At 51.1% G+C, this 12417-nt stretch overlaps 2 protein-coding genes across 3 annotated transcripts in view; both read right to left on the bottom strand.

The window, feature by feature from the left end:
* Positions 1-1959: 1959 nt before the first annotated feature.
* Positions 1960-9277, bottom strand: TEX52 (testis expressed 52). The gene is made up of 3 exons (XM_031022649.2): positions 8632-9277; positions 7009-7559; positions 1960-2612 (listed from the first exon to the last, which is right to left on the bottom strand). The coding sequence occupies exons 1-3, from the start codon at positions 8701-8703 to the stop codon at positions 2330-2332; spliced, it is 906 nt and encodes a 301-aa protein (XP_030878509.2). The 5' UTR covers positions 8704-9277; the 3' UTR covers positions 1960-2329.
* A 108-nt stretch (positions 9278-9385) lies between these two features.
* The window catches only part of FOXM1 (forkhead box M1), a 12615-nt gene continuing 9583 nt past the window's right edge, over positions 9386-12417 (bottom strand). For both annotated transcript variants that reach the window (XM_031022650.2, XM_006751373.3), the window contains exon 9: positions 9386-11402. In XM_031022650.2, coding sequence (XP_030878510.1) covers positions 10377-11402 — 1026 coding nt within the window. In that variant the 3' untranslated portion in view covers positions 9386-10376. The remainder of the gene's footprint in view (positions 11403-12417) is intronic.

Here is a 12417-nt window from a genome sequence, read left to right on the forward strand (position 1 = left end):
CATAGCCCGCCCAGTTCTGACCTGTTAGGACCCTAGGTAAAGGGACCTCCTGCTTTCCACCAACGTTCTTAACCCAGAGTGGGAAGGAGGGGCACATTCCCAGAGCTGTCACTCCCCTAGAGTACTCAGGGGATTCTCCTTCACCCCTGGGCTCTGGTCCCCGCCCATCCCCCACGCATATCCTGGGGAGAAGTGTTAGGGAGAAGGATTGCTGAAGGGAACCACAGATTTGGAACCAGAAGGAAATCTGGAAACTCTCTATCACACCCTATTTACTGTAATTGTTTTTAATTGAGACTAAATCCGCATAACAAAACAATTGCCATTTTTAAAGTATACAGTTCAGTGGCATTTTGTTCATTCATGATGTTATGCAACCACTTCTATCTAGTTCAAAAATATTTTCCCCACCCTAAAAGAAAACCCTGTACCCACTGAGCAGTCAGTCCCCACTTGCCCCTCCCCCAGCACCTGGCAACCACCAATTCACCTTCTGTCTCTATGGACTCGCCCTTTCTAGATATTTCATAGAAATAGAATCATATCATACGTGGCCTTTTGTGTCTGGCTTCTTTCGCCCAGTGTCATTTAAAAAAAAAAGATTTTATTTATTTGAGAAAGTGAGAGAGAGTGAGCAAGTGAGAGAGAGCGCGAGCGTGGGGTGGGGAGGGGTGGGGAGGGTCAGAGGCAGAGGGAGAAGCAGGCTCCCCACTGAGCAGGGAGCCTGACACGGGGCTCGATCCCAGGACCCTGAGATCATGACCTGAGCCGAAGGCAGATGCTTAACCGACTGAGCCACCCAGGCGCCCCTCAGCGTCATGTTTTCAAGGTTCATCCACATCGTAGCATGTGTCAATACTTCATGCCTCTTTATGGCTGAACAACATCCCATCTATTGTTTTTATTCTATGAGTAATGACTGGTTGATAGCTTCATTTATGGAGGGTCTACACTGGGCCAGACACTTTGCAGGTACTTCACTTCTATTATTTTCTTTATTCCACTGATTTGTACCCTAGTGGCTTCCACCGTGCAGATGAGGAAACTGAAAGCCTGAGGGTAATAATGCCCTTCCCAAAGGTCATATAGCTGGTTAGTGGTCAAACCAGGGCTAGAACCCTGGTGGGGTTTCAATTCCCAGGTACCTAGGGGGCAGTGGCCAGAAGGCCAGGAGAAGCCCCGCTGAGGAAGATCACCAACCTGGGGTAGGACAGGGGCACGCGGAGGTGAGGTGGGCCCGCACCATACAACTTCTCTTTCAGCCACCTCCCTGCTGCCCCTTCTCCTGGGCCTCCCACACCCAATCTCCACCCCAGCTGGGGGCAACACCTTTCTGACCAACAGGATTTGCCTGCCTCCACCTCAGGCCCCTTGTCTCTGGCCCCCCACAACAAAAGCTGGGGCATCCGGGGTTACCTGCAGCAGAGGCCCAAGGCCCTAACATAATGCTCTGAGGTGACCACCATTTTACCTTGAATCTCTACTTTGCTCTACTCCTGTCCCTCTGCAGAGTCCTGGCCAGCCTTCTTCAGCCCTGACTTTTCCATTCTCTAGCACCAGTCTTGGCCTGACCTCTGCTCCCAAACCCTGCGGGGGAACAGCAACCCAGCAGAGTTGCTTCTGGTCTTTGTCCAGACATCACATGGTCTAGGGAGGTAGGGAATCGAGGTTATTTTGCCTCAGAAGCTTCCTGTACCCTGACCAATCCCAGTTTTGTTCCAAATGGGTTATGGGAGTCAAGGTAATTTCATAGCCACATTGCTTACAGTGCCTCATCCCCCACCCCAATACACACACACACACACACACACACCCCTTCTTCCTCCCCACTCCTCATTCTGTCCCTAAAAACTGGATCCCTGGGCGCCTGGGTGGCTCAGTTGGTTAAGCGACTGCCTTCGGCTCAGGTCGTGATCCTGGAGTCCTGGGATCGAGTCCCGCATCGGGCTCCCTGCTCGGCAGGGAGTCTGCTTCTCCCTCTGACTCTCCCCCCTCTCATGTGCTTGCTCTCTCTCAAATAAATAAATAAAATCTTTAAAAAAAAAAACAAACTGGATCCCCCTCTGCTGTCCCTGCTCTACCCTACTCAATCTTCCCACCTGCTATGAGAGAGTCCTCCAAGGAAGACAGATAATAATTAAGAGTTTCAGTAGAGTCTCCAGGAGCCTGGGGGACAGAGGTGGCTTGCAGCTGGAGGGATGGTGGCGAGGCTCTGTTGTGCAGAAGCCAGTCCTTCAGCCACCCCAAAGGCTTCTTGCTGACGGTGTACTGGTTGAGAACACTGTAGCCCACCACAGTCCTCGCCCAGATGGAGGCTCTTTAGATCTGTCTAGGTCTTCTCTTTCTTCTTTGCTAAGGTTTTACCAGGTGGTGCTGTGGAGAGATGACAGAGGGGCAAGGCAAGCCGGTTCTTCATCAGGGTTTGGTAATTCCTCACAAGGTCCTGGCTCAGGGGTGCGCTGGGCAGCAAGGCCGGTTTTAGCACCTTCTCCCGGTAATGAGGCAGAGGGTTCGGGCAGAGCCAGCCCCTGGCAAAACCACTGGGAAGTGGGTTGGGCATGAGTTGGAGGCCTCGGGGCTCAAACCTTCCACCAGCTGAGATGTGCCGGTACCTGTTGGGGGAAAGGGGTGTGCAGAGAACAGAGAGGTCAAAGGAGAGGTGTGGGCATTGTGGGAGGAGTAAGAAGGGAAAGCATGATGCTTTTCTCATAGCTTAATAAAAGTTTATTTTGGGGCGCCTGGGTGGCTCAGTCGGTTAAGTGGCTGCCTTCAGCTCGGGTCATGATCCCAAGGTCCTGGGATCGAGCCCCACATCGGGGTCCCTGCTCAGCGGGGAGCCTGCTCCTCCGTCTCCCTCTGCCTGCCCCTCCCCCTGCTTGTGCTCTCTCTCTCTCTCTGTCAAAGAAATAAATTAAATCTTTTAAAAATCAATCAATCAATAAAAGTTTATTTTTCACAATGCTACAAAGGTAAGCCCCCCAATTTATAATTCTTCATGTTCCTCTCAAAAGAAAAATTTTTTTAAAGATTATTTATTTATTTATTTGAGAGAGAGAGCACAAGCAGGGGGAGTGGCAGAGGCAGAGGGAGAAGCAGGCTCCCCGCTGAGCAAGCAGCCTGATGCGGGGCTCGATCCCAGGACCCTGAGATCATGACCCGAGCCGAAGGCAGATGCTTAATTGACTGAGCCATCCAGCCACCCCTCAAAAAAATTTTTTTGAAAACCCTTAGTATTAACATCAAACCATGCTTAAAAATACTATAGACTTGGGGTGCCTGGCTGGCTCAGTCAGTAGAACGTCCAACTCTTGATCTCGGGGTTGTGAGTTCAAGCCTCACGTTGGGTGTAGTGATTACTTTAAAAAAATTCTGTAGGCTTTTTAAAAAATCAGATAATGATAAAATGCCAAGGTCCCAAACTAATATTGTTCAAAATAAGAAAGGATCATCATTGGGATCCTGGTGTTTTGCTTTGTTTTGTTTTTTAGAGAGAGTGAGTGCAAGTGAGGGGAGGGGCAGAGGGAGAGGGAGAGAATCCCAAGCAGACTCCGCGCTCAGTGTGAAGCCCAACTCGGGGCTGGATCTCACAACCCTGAGATCATGACCTGAGTGAACACTGAGAGTCGGACCTTCACTGACTGAGCCACCCAGGCACCCCAAGTACGGGGATCCTGTTATATTCTGACAGTGGTAAGGGCTGACCGACTGTTGTCATTAACATCAGTGCCCATAAGAAAGTAAAGCTTTTATGCCCTGCAAGCGTATTTGTTGTGCACATCTTGAGATTGAGGTCTAAAGCCATGTTTGACTAACTTGTTTTATTACTCTAACACAAGCTAGCGATGGGATCGGGCTGGAGGGAATCCCTTCTGTCTCTCTTCCTTATTGGATATTGGTCTATGCCAGAGAGCGTGTACCCTGTGTGTGTGTTTGGCATTAAGATGGTGAAATTATGTTGTTTAGATGGTCAGTCTCCCATTCTTTTTACATCTTGTCAGTATATCATTATCCAGATGCTAACTGTCCTTCAGTCCCACGTCCTCTGCTAATGCGCTGCCAGCAGGAATTAGAGAAAATGCAGCTCAAGTGCCCCTTTCTCATCACTGGTGAGCATGAGGACATCCAAGAACCCTTCCTGCTCTGACCTGCTGCCATATGACACCTGGTCTGATGGCTCCCTCTTCTACAATAGAGAGAAACTGACTTTTTAAAAAACAACGGTTAAGCATCTGCCTTCGGCTCAGGTCATGATCTCAAGGTCCTGGGATCGAGTCCCACATCGGGCTCCCTGCTCAGTGGGGAATCTGCTTCTCCCTCTCCCTCGGCCACTCGCCCCAGCTCCCGCTTGTGCTCTCTGTCTCTCTCTCTCTCAAATAAATAAAATCTTTAAAAATAAAATAAAAAATAATAATAATAAAAAAACACAACAGTTGAATAGTGGCAAATTTCCTGTGCTTCAACATGCTTTGCAGCTCATCCAGCAGATATCCCCGTTTGCTGTCTTTGGTTTACATGAGACATACTCAGGCCTGGCTGCACATTAGAATCACTCCTAGGGAGCTTTTTAAAAAATCCCTGTGCTCAGGCTGCCCACCCCCCAGGCCAACTAAATCAGAATCTCATGAATGGGGCTCAGACCTCACCATTTTTTAAAGAGGCCCAGGTGATTGTAATGTGCTACCAGAATTGAGAACGGCTGGGTGTATGTATAAATATTCTATTTCTCAGCAATATCGTGGGCATCTTGAAGCTTAGACCTGTCTGGAGTCTTTTCTGGGTCTCTCACGCTCAAAATGTGCCCTCTCACTGATCTAGAGACTTTTTTTTTTTAAGATTTATTTATTTGAGAGAGAGAGAGTGAGCAAGCGTGAGCAGGGGGAGGGGCAGAGGAGAGGGAGAGAGAGAATCCACAAGCAGATGCCGTGCTGAGTGCAGAGCCCGACAGGGGGCTGGACAAGTGGCTAGGCCCCAGGACCCTGAGATCACGACCTGAGCTGAAACCGAGAGTTGGCCGCTTAACTGACTGAGCCACCCAGGCGCCTCCGATCTAGTGACATTTTTAAAGGTATTTTAACCCCTTACAGAACCTCTCCAAAGGAACAACAGGACGGGATGGGCCCTTGCTCTCACCGTTCTGTCTTGTTCCCGCCTGGTGAACTTGTACACATTCTTCAAGGTTCAGCTCATGTACCACGTCCTCTGTCAACCGCAAAACCTTGTCTGGGACTCCTTCATTCCTGGCTCCAGTGACTGGGCCTCCAGCAGCAAACAGAGGGAAACAAGGATCCTCCTCTCATGGGGATGCCGTACTAATGACACGATTTACTGAGCCCCCTCTCTATGCAGACACCACGCCTTTTCATCTTCTAATAACCCTGCAAGGTACCAGGTACATCCCCAATACATACTTGGGTAAAGTGAGGCTCAGAGAAAGTCAAGGTGGTACAGCAAGTTTGTGATCGAGCTGGGTAGATTGCTACCTAGATCCGGGTGGCTCCAGAGCCCATGCAGCTTCTGCTCTCACACACATTCTCTGTACGCCCGGCACTGCACTGAGCTCCTTTTGTGGATAATTGTGGTTTTCTTATGCTGTCTTTATAGAACATTATATCACATCAGAAGTAGCGGTGAATATGTCTGATTCCCCAGTCAGGCAAGAGGGAAAGTGGTTAGGCATGCAGTTCCGGAACTGAGCTGTCTGGGTTCAAATCCCAGCTCTGCCCCTTTACTGGCCATATGAACTTGGGCGAGTTAAGCGACTTCCCTGTTTCAGATGCCCCATCTGTAAAATGGTCTTGCTAGTAATAGTTTCTAATCGGAGTAGTGGGAGGTGATAAATAATATATCTCAAGTGATTACAACATCTGGCACTATCATTTCACTGAAGTTAATTTTTATTGTTATTTTGGGAGGGGGAGCGATCTAAGTCTTCTCACCTTTGTATGCCTAGTGTTAGCACATACTAGCAATCAACAATCCGTCCTGCAAGGGCTGCAGACAGAAGCCGAAGTCCTGAGTAATCTCTCAAAATCGCCAACAGTTGGCATTTTTTGAAAAGATTAAAAATCTCCACGGCCTCCCCTCCAACCCCTCACTGCTTCTGTTAATGCCCTCGGGATTGGAATTTGAGATATTCTATCCTTATTCCCTGCCCCCTTTCCTGTCTTATCCCCTCAGAAACAGGACTCAGTACGGGAGACAACCGTGCTGTGCGTTCCCACGGTGGACAGCGAGCGAGAGCTGCAGGGCACTCCATTAACCCCTTTCACATTCCTGTCTCTGCTCAGACCGGTCAACCCTCCATCCCCTTCTTTCTACCTTTCTGAGGGCCTCCTGCCCTTCCAGCCTTCACCTGGTTTCCGCACAAAGCCTTCCTGGGGGGACGCTTCAGCCCACAGCGACCCCTCCCGCCTCTGCATTTCTGTAATAACATCTGTTTTTTGTATAATGCTTTCATATCCCCAGTAACCCATTTTATCTTCTCCCATTGAGGGAGACGTGGTGTTTACCGTCCCCATTTTATCAGTGATGGAATTGGGTCCGGAAGAACTAAACAGTTTGCCAAGTCTGGACTTTAATCCAAAACTCTGACTATAGCTTTCAGCTCTTTCCATTAGTAATTGATATTCTTACAACACTCACTGTCTGTGTCACACTTTGGACACATAGGGTGCGTGGGCTTGTGTTGTTAGCTGCCCCTCCAAGCCTATAGGTAGGTATCTGCCTTTCTCAAGCTCCCTGGAGGAAGGGAATGGATGACATTTGTCTGTACCCCCAGGGCCTAGCAGGTGTTAAGCACCTAGGTGTGTCCCGTGCATTCTAGTGATACGGTTAGGCCACCTCCCCTGGCTGTCCTTCCCTTGCCTCCACACCTTCCTTCTGGCTACATTCAGCTAGAGCACCAAGGGAGACATCAGAAACAGGGACGAGAGAGAGGGGTCACCTGAACATGAGTAGGTTGTGTGAGCGCCCCCCACTCCAAGCCCCCGAGGAAGGAGCTCCTCTTACTTCTTGAAGTTCTTTGGGCACAGGATGTTGCCCTTGGTGTCGAGTGGAGGTGCCCTCACTTCGCTCCTCAGCTTGAGTTTCTCCAGCTCTCTCAATTCCTGTATCGTCCTGACAATCACCTGGTTCTTCCTGTTCTCGTCCACGAAGATAGGAGTACAGCAGATGAAGCTCAGGAAGCTGTTCTGACCCATCCAGGAGGGAGGGAGGATGGGGGGCTCTGCTGGGGGGCAGCCATGGGCCCTGGGGTCCGTCAGCCAGCGCCACACGTTGCTATCATAGGGCCTGCCGGGCCTGGTGGGAAAGGTGGCGGGCAAACGGCCCACATCAAGCCACGTGTGAAAGCCCCAGGTGTGCTGTGCTGCGTCCTTCGAAGGGTAGATTAGTCGGCGACGCACCTCAGACTTGACTTCCGTGCAGGGCGGCGGCTTCAGGGCCAGCCGGTGGTGGGCCTGCCGGGTGAAGCCGGGCCACTCCCAGGACTCACTGGGGAGGAGGAACTCACGCTGAGCCCACGTTTGGTGGGTCAGGAGGGGCTCGCTGGCGTGGGCCATCTAGGGAGAGACAAAAGGGAGCCTGGGGGACCACTCAGCCTCTGTCTCCCAGGAGCTGCCGCAGAGACAACAAGAGGCTGGCCTCCTCAGACCCGGGACTCTCATCAGGACCCTGGTGGCCTGGCCGAAAACCGTGTCTCCATTCCTGCCCTGCTGTCAGAAGTTCTGTCTGTTCTGTAGGGGTCCCCTGGGTTTCTCACCTTCTGCTCTCTCTCTCCCACCCCCTCTCCTCAGCCATCTCCCTGCCCTTCACTCTTACATTACCTGTCCTCTCCACTCTGGCGGCCATCCCCACCCCCTGCCAGGAACTGGTGTTCCTAACACGGTACGTCAGGCCTGAGGAAACTGTGAGGGGAAATGCCCCTTACTAAGCAACACGGAGAAGGAAAGTCTTTCTCCAGAGAATGCAGCCCAGGGGCTCTTCTCTCCCGGACTCGTCCTGTTACCCATTTCTCTGTCATCGGTGCATTTCCCTCACTTCTCATCCAAACACAAGCAAGTATGGAAAACACCTAGAAAGCTGGTTCCTTCCCTTTCCTGTGTCCCACCTCCCGTGAGATCAACAGTAGCAGCTAGGTATTGACACTGTGCTCAACACACCCGCAACCCAATTAAGCCTCATAATCCTTTGAGCAAAGTGTTGTTAACTGTCCCATCTCAAGGATGCAAAAGGCAAGACAAAATGAGGGTGAACGAGTCACCCAAGGTTGTCAGGTCAGTGAGTGGCAGAGCTGGGACTTGAGCCATCTCCTGCGCCACTCAAAATGCCTCCCCCTCCTTTTCACCCTAGGACTTTGATTCCAAAAACTCACCTGTCTCTTGGACCCACTCCGCTGTCATTTCTCCATGACCGCCCCAGTAGGTGGGGCTGGGAGATGTAATAACCAGGCATCTCCTTTTCTCTGTTCTGAGCTCTGTGTTCACAATACCATAGGATTAAGAGAGGAAGACGGTAGGAGAGCTCTGGGCCAGACCTACTGACCAGAAGAAAGTACGGCCCACCCCAGGGGGACAGCCCTTAGCCCAGCAGGTGCAAACAGATAGGCTGTGGAGATGGGGCCCCACCTCCTACCTGCAAGAAAGGTTTTTGGACATGGGATGGATCATTCCGCCCTCTGGGTTGTCTCTGTGGGCTACTGGCCATTCTTCTTGTGGGCCTGATTGCCAGGAGGGGCCGCTTTGTAGAGAAGACTTTCCTGGCAGCATTGTTTGCTGCTGGGGTTGCTATGGTGATGCTTCCTGGATGGTGACGCAGGAGGCAGCCCTTACCTCCCCCTGGGAGGGCTCATCAGTCCCTTGGGCCCTGGCTGCCTTTCAGGTGAGACAGGCAGGGGATAGGGCTCATATGTTTTTGGCAAAAGATGGTAACCAGAGGGGCTTCTGGGGACAGACTTGCCTAGGAGGGCAGGAAGAGAAAAGGCCTGGCTCCCAGGCCCCGGGTTGGGGTAGAGGTGGTCCTGAGGCACCTATAACTGGGCCCATCCTTCCCTACTGCTCCGGGAGGTGAGGGCCCTGCCCCTCTGTAGGCCTTTCCCTTACAGGGAGCACTAAAGGGCCAAGTTAACCATCAGGTTGAGAGGTGCTGAAGAGGCTGGCCATGCAGGACCAGCCTGGGAGATCTGCCAGTTTCTGTGCTAGAAAGGATGTGTGCCTGTGCAGGATGTGGGAGGCAGTCCAGGCCCAAGCCCTCAGCACTCTCTATCACGTGCTGCTTCATGCTGGCTTCAGGCCTTACCTCTTCCAGGTCACCACCATCACATCGTCTCCCATGGCCTTCTCCACCCCCTCCGTATGCCTCAGGGACCAGACACCAACACGCCAGAGACCACACTTCCACCCTGGATTTTATTGACAGTTATGGTAGTGTTCGTGAGCTGGCTCACAGGCCTGTGGTCAGCTGGGGCCTAGGGTGGCTCTTGGCAAAGCTGAAGTGTGAGCTAAGGAAGCTAGGCAGGGCAGGGCCCCTTCAGTCTTCTCAAGCCTTGGGCCAAGTTCTTGGCAATGGCTAGTCTCTCTGGCATGATTAGGGACATTATCAGAGAAACGTCTCATGGGAGCACATCTAGGGACCCACATTCTTGGCTTCAGATGCATCCATTCCCCCACCCCCAATTCAACTCTTGACCCATTACAAAAGACCTTTTTATCGGGATTTCTTCTTGCAGGAAAGCGGACTTGGAAACATGGGGAGGTGGGAGGGAGGGGCAATAAGAGGAACCCTAGGAAGCCGACCTGCTTGTCTGGGTGCCTACAGTAAAGAGCCCTTGAGGCAGGTGTCCTGGGCCTGGAAGAAACCGTGCACTGCAGGTCCTCCCCTCTCTAGGAATTAAAAGCAAGGAACAGAAGCAAACTGAAACCCCTTGTCATCCTACCCACCTTCTGGCAGTCTCTAGATAATGATCTAAGGAAATAAGCTTACATTTATAATTAGAGGATAATTTGGAGAATATACACTATTTACAAGGGCCACCTGCAAGAAGCAGGGAAGGTGGGAGACTGCTGGGCACAGGTGTAAACAGTCTGGGGAGTTCCTAATCTCTTTCTACCCTTGTTTTTGCTGTTCCCACCCTTCAGCTCCTAGCAGGGAGAGTGAGGAACCGGATTCTCTTGGGGAGCACGGGTGACACAGTGACCGGTCACCAGGACCTCGCTGCTTGCAGAGGGCTCAGTAGTGGCTATGGCGTGACCAGGCGAAGTGGAGCTAGAGGAGTGGATGGTCCTGCCTGCTGTCCTCACTCCAGATGAGGCTTGGATGGCCCAGCCACACGAGCTCCTGGAAGTGTGGATGGCATGGGCAGCAAGGGTAAGGTCAGGCCTCTACCGCAGCTCAGGAATGAACTGAGCCCAGTTGATGCTGTCAGGGCCCAGAGGGTCCTCCTCCAGGCCAGGAAAGCTGATGTCCAGCAGGATCTTGCTGAGGCTGTCATTCATTGTGTCCAGAACCAGGCCTTCTGTCAGAGAACGGTTGGCAGAAAGGCTGGCCACCTCTGGCCCGGGGGACTGTGGCTTGGGGACTTCCATATCTGAGGGGGAGGAGGTGCTGAACGGGTCAGAGGTGAGGTCAAAGGGCTCCGAATTGAGGAGCTCTCGGGGTGAGTCAAAGAGGGGGATACTTTTCAGCGGGGTGGTGCTAAAATCCGTCAGCCCTAGGGAATCAGGCAGGGGGCCAAAGGCAGCCTGGGGGGGTTGTACTGGGCTGAAATCTAGCCCCCCTACTTTGGCTGGGGGTGTGAGCCTCCAGGATTCAGGGGTCACGGGGAGGACAGATTTGCTCGGGGTGGAGGAGATGGGCAGCGTCTCCTTAATGGGGGTCTTAAAAGGTCCTCCCTCCTCCTGGGAGTAGCCAAGCTGGGAGGCAGTCTCAGAGGACTCTGCGGGCAAAGGGAGCTCTGTGGCTTGCTGGGAAGCCCCAGGGCCCTCGGAGAAGAGGAGCTCAGGCTCGTCCAGACAAGGAGGCAGGAGGTGCTGTTTCCTTCGAGACCGGCTCATCTGCCTCCCCTCCCTTCGTTTAATCACAAGCATTTCTGAGACACACCGGGCTGGGGACTTGAGCCCACTGTAGGACTTCTTGGGCCTTGGAGTGGGAGAGTGGGACGAACCCTCCCAGGAGTGAGATGATTCCTCTTTGACAGACAGGCATGGTGAGGGCCACTCCTCCAAGGGTGGGCTCTCCACTTTGATGGGTCTCCCCAAGGGTGGCGTTTCCTCTCCAGGCTGGGGTTCTTCCTCCTTGATGGACTGAACTGGAAGCAGAGGAGACAGTCCTTCTCCAAGCAGGAGTTTGTCCTCTTGCGCAGGCCCTGTGGCGGGCAGAGGGGCCACCCCCTCCTCGGCTAGCAGCACCTGAAAGGAAAGCAGGGGTGCGGTGAGAGGGAGCTTTCCAGGCCTTGATGCTCACCCCAGTCACCAGGCGGGACACAAGGTCATGACTAAAATAAGCCACATGCTGGTACTGGTCCTCTTTTTTGTCTTTTTAAAGTCTTACAAACTATGAAATATGAGAATATATGATGAAGGTGGTAGTTCAATTCTGGGGGTAAAAGGTAGAGTGTTGTTTTAATATGGCGCTGGTATAATTAGTACCCAGCTGAGACCATAAAATTGGATGCCTGTTTCATACCACATACAAAGACTTCAACAGAAAAATTAAAACCATACGAATCCTGAAAGAGAATCTAGGAGGCTACATGTACAATCTGAGGGTGGGGGGCGACCTTCTTAAGCAAGACTGGAAACCCAGAAGCTGTAAAAGAGAAGAGAGACATCGTTGGCTATATAAAAACTTAAAATCTTACTATGGCAAGAGATTCCATAAACAAAGAGACAAACAATAGAAGTAATATATATATATATATATATATATATATATATATATATATATATATATATCTTCAGCACCAAAGACAGAGGTTAATATTTTAATAACAAAGAACTTTCACATATTGTTATCAAAACCTCATAGAAAGATGGGCCATGCCCCTACATAACTATCTCGGTGAACCATTCCAAGTGACCTAACATGATGAGAAGGTACTCACACGTATCGATAAGCAAAGAAAGATAAAATGAGACAAGGAGATTTCATTTACACATAGCAGATGGGCAAATAGTTCAAAGACTATTAATACCAATTGCTGGCAAAGATATTGGTCTTGTCACATATTGCTGGTAGAAATGTAAATTATTGTATATTTTTTTGGAAACCAGTATCTAGCAAGATTTAATAAAATGGAAAACACCTTTCCACTGGGCAATCTCATGTCTGGTTTTCTAGCCCACAGAAATAAAAGCACTTGTAAGAAAGGTACCTGCAAAGATATTTATTGCTGTGTTGTTCGTAGGGCAAAAAACCCAGAAA

The sequence above is a fragment of the Leptonychotes weddellii genome, chromosome 5 (assembly GCF_054177405.1).
Source record: "Leptonychotes weddellii isolate Sample4059 chromosome 5, ASM5417740v2, whole genome shotgun sequence".
In the NCBI taxonomy this organism is placed as follows: domain Eukaryota; kingdom Metazoa; phylum Chordata; class Mammalia; order Carnivora; family Phocidae; genus Leptonychotes; species Leptonychotes weddellii.